The 20,571-nt window shown below is 35.9% G+C and overlaps 1 protein-coding gene and 1 long non-coding RNA gene across 6 annotated transcripts in view; one reads left to right on the top strand and one right to left on the bottom strand.

Annotated features, from left to right (window-relative positions):
- The window catches only part of lsm14ab (LSM14A mRNA processing body assembly factor b), a 22,684-nt gene continuing 2,113 nt past the window's right edge, over positions 1–20,571 (top strand). For 2 of the 5 annotated variants that reach the window (XM_087291848.1, XM_087291849.1), the window contains exons 1-10: positions 18–296; positions 3,786–3,949; positions 6,144–6,276; positions 9,665–9,757; positions 13,093–13,266; positions 15,684–15,767; positions 15,841–16,035; positions 16,259–16,421; positions 16,884–16,916; positions 18,902–19,157. In XM_087291848.1, the coding sequence (XP_087147974.1) occupies positions 176–296; positions 3,786–3,949; positions 6,144–6,276; positions 9,665–9,757; positions 13,093–13,266; positions 15,684–15,767; positions 15,841–16,035; positions 16,259–16,421; positions 16,884–16,916; positions 18,902–19,157 (1,416 nt within the window). In that variant the 5' untranslated portion in view covers positions 18–175. 5 annotated transcript variants of the gene reach the window in all.
- LOC147832715 (uncharacterized) overlaps positions 19,063–20,571 on the bottom strand; it is a 7,333-nt gene continuing 5,824 nt past the window's right edge. The window contains exon 3 of the long non-coding RNA XR_015514646.1: positions 19,063–19,203. This is a non-coding gene — a long non-coding RNA (uncharacterized LOC147832715). The remainder of the gene's footprint in view (positions 19,204–20,571) is intronic.

Here is a 20,571-nt window from a genome sequence, read left to right on the forward strand (position 1 = left end):
AGCATGCACCTCGATTCAGTGCGGAGGAAAATGAACTCGGCCATGTCGTGCTAAACACAGGCTGAAAGAAAACATCAAATCAGATCACCAAAATCGCTCTTCATTCGGGTGAAACCGAGATTAAAGAAGCCAAGAGGAGTTGAATATTCGCGCGGGAGTGAAATAAAGCGGGAAAATGAGCGGAGGGACGCCTTATATCGGCAGCAAGATCAGCCTGATCTCAAAGGCCGAGATCCGATATGAGGGAGTTTTATACACCATCGACACTGAGAACAGCACTGTAGCTCTGGCGAAAGGTACTCACACTCAACAACACACATGTATACACACGCACACACACTCGGTCTATATATACACAAACAGAGCGAATATAAGAGTCAACACAAAGAACTGAGATGTAGCCACAGCTAACTGTAAACACAATACACACGCAGTATATATACACACTAATCAGGTATAGACATGGGACGATAACTGTTTCGGGGTATACCGCGGTTTGGAAAAGTCAAAGTTTTTAAACATTATCTGCTATACCTTTCCTAAGGTATGTGTAAGATTTTTTTATTGACATTTTTTTAGGACAACATTATCGCCAGCAGAAAAAAAAATCTTCAAAGATGCCGTATTTGTACAGAAATCTGTGTTTCTGAAACAAATGAAGACAGCGGAAGGATTGATTCAATGATTTATTTGAATTATTTAGCCTGACATCCCATCAGACACGCGACAACAGCTGGGCGATATTGCAAAAATAAAAACACCACAATGTTATGCTTCATATCATTCGATATGGATAATTATTTAATATTTTTTAACAATACATTTAGGAATATTAGGATTATTAACCACTTTATTTTAATTCATCAAGATTACTAAGGCATAGTTTTAAAAGTCAAAAACATAAATATTTAAACAAAATATATCATCTTTTTATATTAAAAGAAACAAAGTGTTAAAGAGACTGAACAATCAAAGCTAACTTTAAGGTAGAGCAACATCTGTAGCTTTCATACCGAGCTTTAGCCTTCTTCATACTGTCAATACTGACAAGGATGCTCGGTCGATCAATATCTACACTGATTTTATCGCTGAGCCCTAATCGTAAGACGTTAATATTAGGTTACATGTAGGTTGTGACATCAGGTGTTCAAAATTCAATGTCTAGCCAGCCTCTAAGCACAACATTCATTTATAATGCCTTTGATTTAAGGTTGTGTTGGAAAGTGACCAAAATCCAACGTCGAGCCAACATCTTAAACCAACGTCATATTAAAATCAAATACTGACATTTATTCGTCAGATATGTGAACCATAATCCTATGTCTGACAAACATCATAGTAGTAAATCCACACAACGTCAAGCTGTGACATCGTTAGACGTTGATTTTAGGTTTTACGTTGGGTTCTGATGTCAACCCAATTTTCAATTCCAAACAAAATGCAATGTCCCCATGACGTTGGGATATACGTCAATCTGACGTCATGTTGACGTCCTGTGCCTGCTGGGATGTTTACTGTTCCAAAATATCTAAAATGTTTCTTAAAATAATATATATTATGTTCAAAGGGGACACAACTTTTTTTTTTTTCTCAGACATTTAAAAAAGAATATATTTTAGAGAAGTAATGACAATATCTTGAATGATATTTTTATCCAAGGTTATCATACTGTCAGAATCTTAAACCGGCCCATGCCTAATCAGGTGTGAGTTTGTATAGAGGTAAAGTTGGTTTTATATTCGCACATTCAATCATTTAGAAGTCCATATGTTGTTTACCGTGTTACTTTGAATATTCAATCGGAATTAGCATGCAAGTATAATTTACATTTAGTCGACTTACAAATGAGGACAAGGAAGCAATTTACACAACTATAAGAGCAACAATGGATAAGTGCTGTTGGCAAGTTTCAGGTCTGTAAAGTCTAAGAAGGAAAGTATTAGTTTTTTTTTTTTGGGGTACAGTTAGTGTGATATCCAGAGAGGTAATTGCAGATTAGGAAGTGAAGTGGAGACTAAATAGTTGAGTTTTTAGTCGTTTCTTGAAAAAAATTTCAAAACAAAATGAACACTATCTCATTCACTGTGACCAATGCTGAACTTTGATAGTCATTTGCTGCTAATATGATTTCCCCATTTACAGTTTGCAAAGAATACTCTTCTGAAATTATATTATTACGGTGCATGTCTGAATATCCAAATATAAAACCAACTTTGCCTCTATTGAGTTAGTTTAATATACACACATCACTAAAGCAGATCAGATAGTGACGCACGATATATATATATTCACACATAACCAGACTACAGGACAGGGGCTGTTAAAGCACAGACTGACATTAGTTAGCTATTTCTGTAAAACATTTTGGACAAAATCTTGCAGAATAATTTTGGGTGTGTAATAACTTAGCACATGAATTAAATGTATTATTACATTTCATTAAGGTTTACAGTGCAGATTAAATTAGAACAACTACTAAAAGACATGCAGGAAATATTACTTTACAAACTGTATTGTACATGAATCATAGAAAAATGTGAATATTATTCAGTGGTGTTACTGAAATGAATGCAAAAACTGGCTGATTATGTACTTTCATTTAGAAAACGTGATTAAGTAGATTTATGATTGAGGTAAAGTTAAAACTCTTAATAGTGAAATCATATTAGCAGCCAGTGTCTATGAAAGTACAACATAGTTTACATTTAGTCATTTAGCAGATGCTTTTATCCAAAGCGACTTACAAATGAGGACAAGGACGCAATTTACACAACTATAAGAGCAACAAGGAAGAAGTGCTGTAGGTGAGTTTCAGGTATGTAAAGTCTAAGATGCAAAACATTAGTAATTTATTTTTTATTTTTGTATTAGTACAGTTAGTGGTAGAACCAGAGAGGCAATTGCAGATTAGTAAGGAAAGTGGAGACTAAATAGTTTCTTGAAGACAGCGAGTGACTCTGCCGTTCTGATGCAGTTAGGGAGTTCATTCCACCAACTGGGCAGATTGAATGCGAGAGTTCAGGAAAGTGATTTCTTCTCTCTTTGGGATGGAACCACGAGGCGACGTTCATTCACAGAACGCACGTTTCTGGAGGGCACATACATCTGCAGAAGTGAGAGCAGATAAGAAGGAGCAAAGCCAGAAGTCGCTTTGTAAGCAAACATCAGAGCTTTGAATTTGATGCGAGCAGCAACTGGCAGCCAGTGCAAACGGATGAGCAGCGGAGTGACATGTGCTCGTTTAGGTTCATTAAAGACCACTCGTGCTGCTGCGTTCTGAAGCAGCTGAAGAGGCTTGATAGAGTTAGCTGGAAGCCCGGCTAGTAGAGAGTTGCAATAGTCCAGTCTGGAGAGAACAAGAGCTTAAACAAGGAGTTGAGCTGCATGTTCAGATAGGAAGAGTCAGACTTTTCTGATGGTATAGAGTGCGAATCTGCAAGATCGAGAAGTTTTAGACATGTGGTCAGAGTTTAGCTGGTCATCAATCTTTCACAGTCAATTAAATGGTGCTGATGTTGTTTTGAAGTCATACTTGTGTGAGTTTTCAGACCGAATATTCAAAGTAGTGTGGTAAACAATATAGGGACTGTGTCACAAGTTTTCACTTTAGAAATCTTAAAAAATAAAGAAATCTGGGAATATAAAACCAACTTTACCACAAAGATGGGTTAAAAATATCTATGGATTTCTGTGGGCGCAGATTCCACGTGGGTCTACTTTTAACTAATGAATTGTTGTATTTGAGTATAATATATGAGTTTGTAACATTCTCTTTTCTCTGGCAGTCAAGTCTTTTGGCACTGAGGATCGTCCCACAGACAGGCCTATCCCACCTCGAGATGATGTCTTTGAGTACATCATATTTAGGGGAAGTGACATCAAGGACTTGACAGTGTGCGAGCCCCCCAAACCCACCTGCAACCTTCCTCAGGATCCTGCAATCGTGCAGGTGAGCACAACACAATTCTGTTTGTCGGCACAACATAAAGCACCTGCGGTTAGGCTTATAACAGGATCTGATTTTCATGTTGTGAATAATTGCTGAAGGTTTATCATGGAGTCATCATATTGACCTAAACTGCAACTCGCAGGTATAATAGCAAAAAATACAGTGTATTGATTTATTGTATATGCATGTTCAGAGTAAATAAAAGTACAATACAAATTAAATTGCACAAAGTACAAAAGGTGACACTGTACAATAAAGTCTCATTAGTAAACATTAGTTTATGCGTTCAAATTAACAAAGAGAAAAAGAGATTTATTAGTTGCTATTTTAATATTAGTTTAAAAATACAGCTGAATCTTATTAGTTATTAGCTCCATTTAATAACACAATTACAACTTGGTGTACTTTGTTTATAATTTTAACTTGATATTAGGCATCAGATAACACATTAAATCAGTTAAAATTATGAAATTCAGTTCAATTCAGCTTTATTTGTATAGCGCTTTTACAATGTAGATTGTGTCAAAGCAGCTTCACATAAATGGTCATAGTAACTGGATCAGGGTAGTTCAGTTTAGTGTTTAAGTTCAGTTCAGTTTAGCTCAGTTCAGTGTGGTTTAAAGTCATTACTGAGAGTCCAAACACTGAAGAGCACATTCATCGATGTTAAATGAACTAATGTTAACAATTGGAGTTTTATTCCACATTGTTAACATACAACAGTCCTATAAATAGTCACAGAGTTTTTAATCAGTATTCCAGCATATAGTAGGCAGGTTAACATGTGAACATGTTCATGCTTGAACCAGAGTACCCGCGGGGTCTTAAAAGCATTGAAAAAGTCTTGAATTTGATAATCTCAAATTAAGGCCTTGAAAGCCTTGAATTTGGCATACAAGTCTTAAATTTCAAGGAACTTTCTATCTTACTGTGGCTCAACACAAACTCTGCTGGCAGATGTGATGTGGGTCCTTAAAACAATCTCTGAGCACCACTCTTTCACATCGAATGAGAACATTACAGACCATTTCCTGACTCTGAGGTTGCAGTTACATTCTTGTGTGGAAGCAACAAAACTGCATTTATTACTTAATTCAGATCCTTTTATAACTAAAGAACTGACTGGCCAGGTCAACAAGGCCAACGGGTTTGTGGTCATGTTTGACTTTCAGTTGTACCTTCATATTCTCTACTGGGTGGACGACCACACTGTGTTGCGTAAGTATTAAATTTAACTGAAAATTAAAAATAAAATGCTTTATTTAATTCAAGTAGCCCACTTGAACATAAATATTTTCTTGGGTTCAAGCTTTATACAGATTTGACATTTTTCCCTCAAACTTCTGTCGGAATGGGTATGAAGCTGGCATTGAATTTCATTAGAAATGGTATTGAAAAGGTCTTAAAAAGCCTTGAATTTCATTTGGAGGATCGTGGGGGTACCCTGTTGAACTCTTTAGCTGATAAACCCATTAGGTCTCCAAGCATTTGGCATGGTTTTGAACACCACTGCAAATACAATGTGATTTTGGGCTTAACGATTAATCAGAATTAAAATAAAATCGAGATTTGAAATGTTGTGATTAGCTCATTGCAAAGGCTGCGATATAAATATATAAACATAGCTCTTGAGCAGGCTGACCGAGTACATGTACAGACTCTCCGTGTCTGACAGTGCAGTTTAATCAGTGGATTCACAGAGGATTTGATAATTGACTAATGAACCAAGGCTGATTCCTCTTGAATGACAGCTCTATGCTTTACTGCATGCAAACTGAGAGAACATGAGACGTGCATAAAGGGAAAAAAGACACACTATAAGTGAATCATAATATTAATTGTGGTATTTCAAAGACCAGCACTCATGGATTAACATCTGCGCTTATACTTCATTTCAATTGAAAGCAGACAATGTGATTATTCAGTGATTAATTATTTTATTTATTTATGCAGAAAATACACAAAGAATTTAGTGTGTAAACTAAAATATTGACTCAAATTTTGACTTTACAAAAATTAATCACAAATCAAATCGCAACTGGTCAAAAAAAACATGCAATGAGATATTTATGTAATATTCTTAAAAAGCACTAATTGTTCCCATTATTTTGAAGTGCCCACAGTATCAATATTGTGCATGTTCACGATGATTAAATATCAGCGTATGTTTACCTGTGTTGTTGTTTGTGTGCAGTCCTCTTTGGCATCCACCGCCGGCCCCACAGCACCTTCTTTCCAGTCGTACAGTCCCTTCAGTCGCGCCCCGTACAGCCAGTTCACCTCCACTCCGCTGGTACCACAGGCATTCGGAGCTGCAGTCACCGCCGGTGAGTTCACACTTCGCTTGTCTGTTTCTCACAATTGCAGCTGGTGTAGAAAACAATGGGTGCATCCCAAATTGCATACTTATGCTCTATTCTATGCAATTCTATAGTATCAATGGAGTAAGTGGTGCATTTACTGAAATAATAGTGTTATTCTGAAAAAAAGTGGACTTTAAATACCCTAATGATGCACTTATTCCACTGTTAAATAATAATAATAATAATAATAATAACAATAAGTGTGCAATGTTGGACACTTCACACGCTCGACACACACAGCTTTGCTCACATAGCCGAAGGGGTGGAGCTGTCGAGGTTTTTTTATTTTGGATTGTTCGAGCAGAATTGAATGATTATGCTGCCTCCTGATGGTGAATGCGTTAATACTCATTGCTGGTACTTTTGGGTAGCTTGGTCATTTATTTCACTAATTTGGCAACCATTAAACGTCGTCTAGGATATGTTTGAATTCCCGCTTAGTTAAAAGAACGTTTCAATTAAAGCAACACTAAATTCCTATACTGTGCTGTTGAGTGTAGTGTATAGCAATGGTGTTAAACTTAATTCCTGAAGGGCCGCAGCTCTGCAGTTTAGCTCCAACTCACACCTGCTTAGTAGTCTCTAGTAGTCTTAAACACCTTGATTAGCTGCTCAGCTGGGTTTAACTAGAGTTTGAGCAAAGCTGCAGAGCTGCGGCCCTCCAGGAATCAGGTTTGAGCCCTATGGTGTATAGTGTGCCATTTGGGATTCAGTGATGTTTTTTAATGTTTTTATTTAAATCAATATTTTTTTTTATTTAATTTGTTTTTGTAAATATCAAATCAGGTGAAGTTTCACAAATTAATTTCGAGAGGAGCACGTGATATGATTGACCGCAGCTGGTCTCTCATCTACAGTCATTAGTTAGCCAATCAAATTAATTGAAAATCACTATTAGTAGCCTAGCAAAAGATTACTCCCTTATCTTCATTTTCCGAAGAAAACCCCCATCCACCCCTATTTCCTCCTTTTTTTTCTTTACCATGAAGAGCTCTCGAGAACTACCTGATCTTGTTCTCCCCTTACATGCTCAATCGACCAGGAGGGAGCCCTGGACTCAATTATCTCCGAGCTCAGGGTTCTCTCCCGGGACAGCATGCCAAACCTGATAATAGCGTCAAGCCGTATCTAAGTGTGAACTCTTGAGATGGAAATGGCTTTAAGGAAAAAAAGTTAAAGTAAATCCAACTTTTTTTTTTTTCATGTTTTGATCAATTTTGAGCTGTTTTGCTTTAGACTATTGAAAAGAAAACTCCCAGAATACACATTTAAATGTAGCTCTATCTATTTGCATATGCAGATCTCTGTGATTTAAAAAAAAATAAACATTTTAGTATTTTTAAATTAGTGTGTTACATTTTTGTTTACTTTTTTCCAATATTATTATTCTTATATCTTTCACCTAATTCAAACAATATTTTATTGTCTTATTTCTTGCTCCTAATCTTATTTCTGATTAATGGTGTGATTTAAAAAAAAAAAAAAAAAAAACCTTTCTGTTTTGGAATTTTTTGTCATTCAGTTTGCATGAAATTAAGAGATGTTTCTTGTTTGCATATTTAAACATGTTATTTCAGAAAGCTTGCACAAAAAAAACAAAATGAACCTTCTGTTGGTTTATACACCTGTGATGTCTTGATTCAAGAGTTTGCTTATTGTTTGTCCTTGTAAAAAAAAATGCATGGAAATAAGGGCTGCACGATCGATATATGGTTTTAGCATTGATGTCGCAATGTGATCCTTTGCAATAGACACATTGCAGATTTTGCAATGCCGAGTTTGTATCATAATTCCTCATTTGCATGTGTTTTTGATGCCTGTGATTGTATAATGACCTTAAAAGCATTCAGGTGTTAGAAATTGTACCATTTGTGACCCTAACTATGATTAATTGTATTGAATTATTTTTATCATTCAGTTACTGTACTTGAATACTGCTCAGTGTGTCCGCGGGGTCTTAAAGTATTAAAAGTTAATAAATAAATTGTGAGAAAATAAAGGCCCTTAAAAGGTATTAAAAAGTTTTAATCACGTTCTTACGAGGTCTTAAATTTTGCTCAAGCATTGTCCAAAGTGTTTGACTCCAAAAAAAGCATAAATATTTTTATTTTCCTCCTAATATTGACAACGGCGTGCTCGATCCAAGCGATTGGTTCGGGCAGAGGCATGTCCAGCCAAGCTCCTCCGTCCAGGAGATGTCACATAATTTGCGACAAACGTGGCATGGTGATGTGACGTTCTCTACATATAGCGAAACCATAGTGAAACAGATGGCAAAATGGGCAAATGTAAGTTTGCGTAATCCTGGTTGGAGAAGGACGAGTTTAAACAGTGGCTGAAGCCTGTCGCTGAAAACAACCACATCATTTATTCTTTCAAGCTTTGTCTCTTCCGAGCATGATTGTGCTCCATTGATTTCTTTAACTACATCTTAACTACATAACTGTATATTAACTTAAAAGTTTGATACTGATTAGAACTTGAAGTGGCGATGAGGTCTTAAAACATTCTGGGCTCTTTAAAGTTTTAAAAAAGGTTTTGAAATAAATAAAAATAAATAATAAAACACTTTATTCCAATTGTATCTTTTTCTTGATTGTATTTATAGATTGTTATGGATAAAAATACTCAAAACACATGCAAATTCAGAAATGCACTGCAAATAGCACAGACCACCGCGAAAATGTGTCGGTGGACACTACAAAGATTGTAGAATAGTTATGGAGATGCACTCCCCCTGCAGAATCATCCCAATCAATCTAACTTTATAAATTCTTCCTAAATAGAGATATCTAGAGTTTTCTGATGAAATTGTATTCATATCATATATATCTCAGATTTAAAAAAAATATATTTTCCAATATCATGCAGCCCTAATGGAAATAGCCTTTGTCACTGACATGTCATAAAAATATCTGGTATTAAATATGGATGTCTGCTCTGACAGACAAAATATGCACACATTTCATGTTTCTCATTTAATTTAAATTGCACTTATTGCTCTACATATGTTCAAAGAAGCAGAATAAACTAAGTGAATGAACCCTTCTTGAGTTCTGCCTTAATCTTATCATCACTGCTGCCAACTTCTACATTAGCAGACAAAGGATTTTTTATTTTTTTTTTGCAAATTCTTTGTAATTTTTTTTCTTGATAAGCTTCCTTGTAGAGGATACACAAAGTCATTTTTAAATCATAAGGCAGCATTTAAGCACGATTTAAGCAAGCAGGCAGATCTTCTAGAAGGGTTTATTGCACGTTTGCTTGCTGATGAAGCTTCATATGAGGGTTTTTCTCTCAGTGTGACCGGTTAAAGCCCACACTTAAAGTTATACACTTCCTCCCCTCACAGGAAGCAGCTCAGGTCCTGCGTTCAGTAGCGAGGCGAGCACTACTGCCCCTCTTTCCCCTCACTCTCGCTCGCTGAGCGCTCACAAACCCGAAGGTAACCGGAAAAACCCGACGCTGGCGTGTGGAGAATGGCTTTAGTGTTGGTCTTTTGGCTCGTGATTATGCTGGAGTTCAGCATGTGTCTTTGCCGTGTGCTAGTTTGACTCTCTGCTCTGTCAATTAGTGACTTGTTTAACATCAAATCAAAATAAGAAATGCTGCTCTGTATTGTGCACAATCCATCAACACATTTTTTCCTACTTTTTCTGTTTTTTAAGAAATTGCAAGAACCTCCTCCATGAAACGGCTCATGTTGTGTAAGGATCGATGGATAAATATGTAATAATATAGTAGTCCTGTCACAATAATATGTTGCACAACACATGATCTCAATCATTTTAGCTGATGCAATATATATATATATATATATATATATATATATATTAGCTGATTGTGCACCATCTCTGTCTGTATTAGAGGTGTCAGTGTAAAAAAACACTGTAGTATTTACTATAAATTACTCTACAGGGTTCAATACTAAGGATATTTTCTACTGGCCCGATTGGACCAGTGGTTCAGATTTTTACTTGCCCTGCCAACATTTTCACAGGCCATGCACCAAAAAAAAAATATTGCAATTTCTTAGCCACATATTTTAAATAATGTGTCAAAAATAATGTTTGTATATCTAGAATTTAAATATTTGAAAAGTTAAAAAATATTTAGCAGTAAAATATAGCAGTATGGGAAATGTGCAGGTATTTTATTCCAAAACAAGAGGTGGCTGATTTAAAATGTGACGGCAAACTATGCAAAACATCACTTCTTTTTAAATGGTGTTTCCACAATGTTAGAAACAGATGTTTTCTTTTAGCCTCATAATTTAATGTGGCCGTCATTTTGCCGTCTCTTCACTGTACTGGTTTTTACCAGGTCATGGGAAAAAATAATGTGCTCACTAGGGCTGTGCAATTAATCGAAAATCCAATTTTGATTTTGGCTTCTAACGATTATGAAAAAGCATTAATCGAGATAAACGATTATATCATCATTTACCGGCCCTTTCCAGTTGTACACGTGTTGCTCTTAAAAGCGCGAAAGCATTCGGTCTCATTCGCACACTAAACCGATCTTCAGCGCACACATCTTATCTTAACGTGAGCGCTTTATTGGTCAATTTAGTGTCAATGCGTTGTTTAGTAATTATTCATATTAACCTTCATTTGTGTAATAAACAAACGAGTTGAGAATCTTAAGACACGTGAAAGAGAAACCATTAAAGTGACAGTGCGCAATTCCTGCTGCCGCCTGTTTTTATCATTAATCAAACAAAAGAAGAAAATCCCTCACTGCACTGGACTCTTCCAGCTGAAGTGTTTTTCTTACAGTGAAGATGCTTAAAGCACAGTTTGTTTAATATTTTTATTCTATTGTATTTATTTCTCTTTTCTTTGCAGGATGGAAAATAACTGTATATGTACAGTTGAAGTCAGAATTATTAGCCCTCCTGAATATTAGCAACCCTTTTCCTCCCCATTTTCTGTTTAATGGAAAGAAGATTTCTGAACATAATAGTTTTAATAACTCATCTCTAATAACTGATTTATTTTATCTTTGCTATGATGACAGCACATTATATTTTACTAGATATTTTTCAAGATACCAGTATTCAGCTTAAAGTGACATTCAAAGGGCTTAATCAGTGTAATTAGGCAAGTCATTGTTTAACAGTAGTTTCTTCTGCAGAAAATCAAAAAAATATATTGTTTAAGGGGGCTTATAATATTGGCCTTATGATGGTTTCAAAATATTTAAACCTGCTTTTATTCCAGCCAAAATAAAACAAATAAGCCTTTCTCCAGAAGAAAAAATATTAGAGGAAATACTGTTAAAATTGCTTGCTCTGTTAAACATCATTTGGGAAATTTTTTATTTTTTTTATTCTCAGGAGCGCTAATAATTGTGGCTTCAACTGATAATCGTTTTGAATAATCGTGATTACAATTATGACCAAAATAATCGTGATTATGATTTTTACCAAAATCGAGCAGCCCTAGTGCTCACAACATCCAGTAAGATGAGAGGAACCGAAAAGCAATATGGTGTTTACGACTTCACAGAAAAGGCAGCATTCAAAGACTTAAAAGCTCTAACTGTTTAGCAATTCTAAGACTGTATTTGTGTGGCAAATTAAAATTTAGTGACAAGGCAGCACTGGTCCGATTGGTCCAGTAACTGTTCTGTCTACTGTCCCGAGCATCTCTCACGCTGGCCTCAGGACATCGGCAGTCCTTATTGTTGGGCCCTGCTATAGTATATTCTCATATGAGTGTCCGACAGCTGAAAATAGATCTGGCGGCAGATTTCACAGCCTCTGTTACTCTTTACCTTGCACTTTGTGTTAACATGTATTATTATTTATTTAGGATCTTCGTTTTCACATTCTGATTCCAATGCCTCATTATAAAATCATATAATATAATTAAATGACATATTCCTAAAAATAAAACGTGCGCTCTTTGGAAGAGTGTACTTGCATTGTGATATACTGTCATACTGGCATTATATATTTAGTGGCTTAAACTGACAATACTATCATTTATCACTATATTTTGGTGCAATACATCATACAACAAAATACAGATATCTTGACAGGCCTATAATATAGTCCAATTTCATAATATCTGCATGGAGGAAAGTCATGTCTTCTGCATAGGGAAGTTCGTGCAGCTTAAAGAAACATTGTGGGAGATGTAGTCTAAGCTGTGTTGATGAATTGTGGACACTAACGCAATCTTTAAAGACAACATGAAGAAACTAAATGAATAAATTCTGTTCTTTCTTTGCACAATTCATCATTCATAATGATTTAAGTATTATTAAAATGCAAAAACTTATCCGTCTCTTAAACACCTTACAGTTGTGGTAAGCAGTGAATTTCCACAAATACAATAATATGATAGATCACTTTTCACAATCCAGTCAGATCTCAATCATTTCTGGGTCACACTTTATTTTGATGGTCTGTTTGTATTTAAGTTTAAATTACATTGCATCTACATGCCAACTAATTCTCATTAGATTATATGTAGACTGTTGAAGTTGACATGTTCTTGCAAAGTTTCTTAGTGAGTTTAATGTCTGTTGAAGGAGCAGAATCAGCAGATATTAAGCAGACAGTCTACTGATACTCAAATGGACCATCAAAATAAAGTGTCACCCATTTCTGTCATGCATCATATTACAAAAGTCAAGTGCATTAAATAAGATGCTTAATTCATGTTGTCTTGATTGATATTTTGGGTGTTAAATGATTCAGAGTTGCACTGATTTATAATCTAACTCTTGTCCACATGGTTGATTTGATGAGTCTGAATTCTTACTTTTCAGGTCGTTCCAGCCCATCTCTAGAGCCCACGAGGAAGACCCCGACCCTGGAGCATGCAGTCCAGACGGCTACGGTCGCTCAACCTGCGGCTGCCACCAGTGCAGCGAGCCAGAAGCCTGCAGTCAGCCGACCCATCCTTCTCACCCAGAAATCTGCTGAAATCCAGGAGCTAAAAGGTGATGGTCACCAGAGCTGTGAAATTACTACTTACTTAATGTAGAGATTAGAGCTGCACAGTATATGGCTTCAGCATCAATATCGCAATGTGTGTGTCTGCAATAGTCACATCGCAGTGTTGAGTTGGGATTAATATTGATCAGCATCACCAAATTATAACCAAAACAGAGTGAAAGTCTATGGTATGCGTTTTAAAGGCATTTCGAGATCATTTGGGTGCAAAAAGTACATTTGTAGCAGAATAAATTAAACTGAAATATTAATACAAGGACAACTGCTCAGAGTTGTTTCACATTTGACATTTAATTATTTAATTTCTGTACCTGAATGCTTATTTGATCTGTTTATTATAAAATATTGTATTGATTTCTTTCCTATTGAAGCCATCTGGTTAAATTGAATTTATGTCGCAATATATATCAGAGAAAAACAAAATCGCAATGCCAGATTTTTCCAATATTGTGCAGCCCTAGTGCAGATGTTGTTCAGTCATTGCAAAAAAGCTTGTCTGTTTGGATAATTGTAATTGTATTTTACACATATATTAAATCTATATTACACCATTCTATTAAATGTAAATTTACTCTCCATTTATTCTCCCTCAAGAGTTTCTTTCATCTTTTGAACACAAAACAAGATATTTTGATGAAAGCTGAAACCATTGACAGCCATAGAAGGAAAAACAAATAGTATTGAAGTCAATGGTTACAGGTTTCCAGCTTTCTTTAAAATATCTTCTTTTGTGTTCAACAGTAGAAAGAGATAGATTATAAATTTATAACATGCAAAGCGCAAGTAATTGAAGGAATTTTCAGTTTTGGGTGAACTGTTAGTTAGTTGGTTAGTTTATTAATAAAGCACAATAAAACAACAGTTGAATAAAAAAAACTGTTGTTGACCATTATGTTTTACATACCTAAAAAAAATACCAATAATAAACAACAACAGTGGATCTTTTGGTCATTGGATTTTCTTTTTTCGAAACTGATATCGAAAAACAAGCTGTTTTTTTTTTTCATTTTAAAATTCAAAATTGAATATTGACATACAAGACGTTTTTTTAAAGTTTTTTTTTCATGGTGAAAAACGAAAAAACTAAATTGTTAAACTACTTATTTTCATTTTTTATTTCGAACAGCAAAAATAAAATCACCAGAAAACAAAAACCAGGGCTTGTTTTTTTATATTCTAAAACCACATAGACTTACTCATTCACGGTGATGCGATGCTGCCACACAGGCTAGCCTACTATTGGCTATTATTTAATCCCGTTATCACAAGAAAATAACTTTTATAACATTATTAAGTGGAAAAAAAAATTATAGCCAAAAGTAGGCTAGCCTGTGTGTGGCAGCCTTGCATCACCATGAATGAGTCAGCCTATGTGGTTTCAGAATATAAAAAACAAGCCCTGGTTTTTGTTTCCTGGTGATTTTAAAAACAATGAATTACATGAAATCCAACCTGAAATTTCACACAGAATTTTTAAACATTTTAACAATCGATTTGATCAAGTAGTTTTTACCGGATGTCGTATTGGGCATACGAGAATAACACATATTTTTTTGCTCCAAGGTGAAAACCACACTGTGTTTGTGCTGCAAAACTCCTCTTACTATAAAACACATTTTACTGGACTTTTTTTACTGATTCCAGAAGACTTTTTTTATGAAATGAACTCTTTTAAGGACATTTTTAACAAAGTGAATCCAGAAAAGATTTTAGAATTTTTATCATGTATTAACACAAAAAGTCTTAATTATTTTATGTTTTATTTTGTTTGTTGATTTTTTAATTGTATATTTATTGTTGAAAGATTCCTGCCAGGAAAATAGCCTTGGTTGCTGACATGGCATTAAATAAAAAATACATTACATTACATCCTGGTGATTTTAAGTTTGTTATTCGAAATAAAAAATGAAAATCAAATCATTCTTTTATTTTGCTTTTTCTTTTTTTACCATGAAAATATTGTATTTCAATATTCAATTTTAAATCTTGAAACAAAAATCAAAATACGGCTGGCTTTTTGTTATTCAATATCTGTTTCTAAAATTAAAATCTAATGACCAAAAGATACACCGACCATTTTCTGTTTCAGTGGTCTCAAACATCTACAAGATATTTTAACACTAATAAGATTTAAAAGTTAAGTCGGAGCCTGGTTAATTAATACCTTAACATACTTTACTCAATTCTACAACATATCGGCAACCAATTTAGGGAGCACAGGACAGGAGTAATGCGCTCAAGCTTGCGGATGACAGTAAGAAGCCTAGCTTCTGCATTTTGGACCACTTGAAGATGATGTATACAAGATTGGCCAACAGTAGTCTAATCGTGATTATATACAGGCATGGATAATCTCTCGAACTGTCTCTTTAATAATTAATTGTGATATGTTGTTTATCTGCAGCATCGGAAGTTCAGAAGGTTCCTCGGCCAGAATCGGACTCAAACAGGCCTGATAACAAAGACCCAAACAAACGGCACTCTGGAGGTGAGACGCTTGTACGTTTTTCCCATGCGTTATTACATTGTGTCATATATTAAACAGTTGTTTGTTTCTCTAGGAGGTGGTGCTCCTCCAATGAGAAGGGGGCGGGGCAGTGGTGGTGGAGGTGGTGGTCAGCGTGGGCGGGGCAGGTTTAATGGCCGTAGAGATGGACCAATGAAATTTGAGAAGGATTTTGATTTTGAAAGTGCCAATGCCCAGTTCAACAAGGAAGAGATTGACCGCGAGTTCCAAAGCAAACTGAAGATTAAAGGTACTGCGAGCGTTTGCGTAATTTCACATTTTGGGGTTTAACAAAAAAAAAGAGTGGCATACGCAAATTCCACCTGTTATTATTGTGTTTTCTAATTGGTCAGCCTAGACAGTTTATTATTTCCAGCTTGTTTTGTTTTGGATTTAGTCAAGATCTTCTCTTCTTTCATCATGGTTTCCATACTGGCTTTTTAATGTAAGCGTAATGTCACGTTTCTCTGCAGATGAGAAGTCAGAGAAGACCCTGAATGGAGAGGAGAAGACTGATTCAGGTGTGGAGACCCAAAACAGTGAAGGAAACGCAGATGAAGAGGATCCACTGGGACCCAACTGTTATTATGACAAATCAAAGTCGTTCTTCGACAACATCTCCTGTGACGACACCAGGTCAGATTGGATTTCAATTCACAGAGCTCTTGATTTGCTATGCATATCTTTGGAAACAGTTCAAGTGAATTTCAGCTCTTTAAGAAATAATTCTGTTTGTGAAATGATGAAATAATGATTTAGTAGTGCTAAATAAGCTAAAACACAAAGCTGTCCTGCATTTTATTTATTAGTTATCAAAAGCAAAGTTCAGTCAAATGAATGCAATAGCTTTATCTGTAATGTGTTATTTATAAAAGTATAAACTAGTATATTGTCATGTATGATAAATCTTCATTTTTAATGGTTTTGTTTTTATGCATTAGTGCAGAATCATTGCGATGCTTTGAGACAAACATTATATTCCTCAGCTCTGCTTTCTGATCCAGTTTGTTGTTGAAAGTAAAGCTTTATACATTGGTGATGTGGTCATTTGTTAAGTTGAATGAATGATCTAATAGATGTGCTCTCTGTCTTTTCTAGAAAGGAGAAAACAGCAGCAGGTGCTTTTGGAAGGTGCGGTCCTTTTATACATATATGTTTCAGCATGCAAATATGTTCATGATTCATACCCACAGTTCAGAATGTGGAAACTCAGATGGTGTCGTGCAGGATTATTTCTCCAACTAGATTTTGTTGGAATACCTAATAAATACACAAATCATTGAAGCTCATAGAGAAATATTTGTAATGTAAACAAATACATCACTGTGTTAAACAATTAGTAAGTAATAACTGAATCCTCTCTGTTGGAAATTTGTCTGCTACATTTTATAAAGCTGGCATTTTTTACCAGAAGTAAGCCTTCAATTGTTTTAGATTTGTATCTTGTGTATTATTGATTGCTGTTGATGTCTTGTTATTGTTAAACCTTTTTTTATTATAAGAAAGTGATATTTAAAATGTGGTAAATTAGGGCTGGGCGATAAATCAATTTCATCTATTAACTCAGGTATGAAGTTTACATCGATTAGTTTGAACGAAAATCGGTTTACGCCTTAACATATGACCCCCCCTGCATTTCCATACTTCCCCCACATTTGCCATAGAAACACACAAACAGCATGTCATTGAGCAAGAGAGCCCTCACTGCAGCCCACAGCTTGATGACGTATTGTACCGGGTCCACTACGTAATGGACAATTGCCTACACCTACCCTAAATCCAACCGTCACAGTAGTATGAGTGTTACCTTAGTGGGCGGTACAATGTCTACTATGTATTGGACCTGGTCCAGTACATCCTCATGATTACAGACTGCACCTAGGACATCTTGTAGCAAGCAGAGAAGATCTTAGGAGAAATGTTGCACTCTTTGAAGTGGGAAGAAAAAACAGATGCACAAACAAACGAAAAAAAAAAACAGCAGAATTCATCAGACACACGCGTTAGAAAATGTGCAGCACACTGTGTATTTCTCATAGTAAGAAGTACTGGAGAAGACAATTGATGGAGAAGATTGGGATCTGAATGGAACTGTTACTGATCTAAGGTTGGAATCTGTTTTCAGATAAATGACGTGATCAACGCTGACAGAACTCAGTACACTAGACTAATCTACCAGATTTTTGTGGGGGGAAAATCAATTTAAATCATAAATCTGGGATTTTTTAAGATTGGATCGCCCAGCCCTGTTGTGAATTAGATCTGATTTTGCCATGAAATAGCCAGAGAAGCTTATAAGGCAATACATTCAAAATCCTCATCAGATACTCTAAGACAGGGGTTCCCAAACTTTTCAGGCCGCGACCCCCAAAATAACAATGCCAGTGACTCGCAACCCCCAATATCCTCTGAGGTGGTTATAAATACAGAAACCTTGCATGCAATGGTGCACACACACCAATGGACTCAAGTCTATTCTTCTTTTATTTTTATTTTTTATGTATGAGAGCTGTAAATGGGCAACAAAGTTTAACCGGGTGTTATGAAATCTGCTGCATCTGACACTATTGCTGTGTCTTTAATACAATGTAATTACCCCAGGGGTTGCAATCCAATAAAAGTAGTAACTATAAATCTTGAAACAAAAATCTATAGTAACTATAAGCTACTATAAGCTACTACCAGCACCAGGCGACCCCCCCCCTTCATTGTCCCGCGACCCCTCAGGGGGTCCCGACCCCCACTTTGAGAACCATTGCTCTAAGACAGGGGTCACTAAACTTGTTCCTGGAGGGCCGGTGTCCTGCAGATCTTAGCTCCAACCCTAATCAAACACACCTGAACAAGCTAATCAAGGTCTTACTAGGTATACTTGAAACGTCCAGGCAGGTGTGTTGAGGCAAGTTGGAGCTAAACACTGCAGGGACACCGGCCCTCCAGGACCGAGATTGGTGACCCCTGCTCTAAAATTAAAGTTGTGTAAACTTTCTGCAGATTAGAAAAAGGATGTGTTAAATGTGTATTTTAGGGTTTGAATCTTGCACAGTTACGGGCAACATTATTTCCAGCAGGCAAATGACACTGTATTAAATTGCATTGATATATTTCTGTGTCAGGGAACGGAGGCAGACCTGGGCGGAGGAGAGGAGGATGAATGCAGAAACGTTTGGTATTCCACTGCGTCGTGGTCGTGGCGGTTTCCGTGGCCGAGGCGGTGGGATGGGTTATCGCGGTGGACGCGGGCGCGCAGCCAGCAGAGGCTCCTTCATGCCATCCCGTGGGGGCGGAGCTGGATTTGGGGGCGGAGCCGGATTCAGGGGCGGATTCAGAGGTGGCAGAGGAGGCCGAGAGTTCTCTGACTTTGAGTACAGGGTTAGTACTTCCTTTCTTACTGATAATAATGGACCTATAATTAATACTGGAAACACACAATGTGAAATTGGTTGGTTAAATATACTATGCTTAATCATTTGTTAGGTAATTTAATAAAGCTTAGAAATACATTTGTGTTAAAATGAAATTAAGACAAAATAAAACAATTAAAATTAAAACAAAATTTAAATTATTTTTATTATATTTTCTGAATTTGATTTTAAAAACGTACATAAACTGAATTAAATCTACATACAAATCTATCTCGATTATACATTTTTATTTTGACACCAACAATTACAAATGAAGACTTCATTTACAAAAAATGTGTTTACTAATTTTCACTGCATTGGAGAGTTCATTTGCAAAAAAAACATGGTTTATGTAAATTTATGTAAACAGTTTTTTTATCTGCAGTTTTACTCTCCAAATATACAAATCATTTACTACAGCACAATATAAATGTCAAATGCAACAATCACAAAGGCTTAAAATGTCTACAGCTAATTAAAATAACACCGTTGTTGTTGAATACATTATTAGTTAGCCAATAGGAGACATTTTGTCTTATTTGTGTCATTAAAATATTGAGCTTTTTCCCTCAACAAGCTTTTTCACAAGTTTTGTTTAAATACGTCTCTGAAATATGAATACTTCTGATACCTTAAACATTCAAGGCCGAAACTAATCATACCCCTGGCAAATTCTGAATGAAAGTTATTTTTATTTAACCAGTAAGTTTTTACTGCAAATGTGACTGCGTTTACATGGACATCAGGATTATTTGCCTTAATCTGAATTAGACACTAATAAGATGAAGGTGTTTACATGGGTTGCTTTTTGAATGTTCTCTGCATGATCCCGTTTTACATGTTACAGCACATTTATCCATTAACATCATTGCGTCACGATGCTATCCATGTTTCCCCTGGAGATTCGTGTAATTTTTAGGTGTATCATGTTTAATTTGTCGACTTTAACTACAGTTTGGTGCTTTTTTTTGCTTTCATTCGGGAACTACTACTTTCATTCATGCATGTCCCCGTGACAAACGAGATATTGGATGTGAGTATGACCTGCTGGAGGAGTGTTGTTTTAATGGAGATTCATACAGCACGCCGTATAGGAAAAAAAACAGGTGTCTGAGGTCCTTCACTGACTCTGATTCGTCTGTGTGTGTATAGACTATCCTGTCGCAAAATGCAGCGAAAATCCAATTACTGACGCTAATAGTTTGATTGTGGACTGCACTTCAATAATGCCACTAAAACAGGCGTACTCCACATGTCTCAATTCCATTTCTGTTTAGTTCTATAATAACCTCATTTGAAATAAATCGATAATCACTGTTTACATGATAGACTCTTAATCAGAGTATTGTCTTAATCGTATTAAAATCAGATTATCGGTGTCC

The sequence above is a fragment of the Danio rerio genome, chromosome 18 (genome assembly GCF_052040795.2).
Source record: "Danio rerio strain M-AB ecotype USA chromosome 18, GRCz13ab, whole genome shotgun sequence".
Taxonomy (NCBI): Eukaryota; Metazoa; Chordata; class Actinopteri; order Cypriniformes; family Danionidae; genus Danio; species Danio rerio.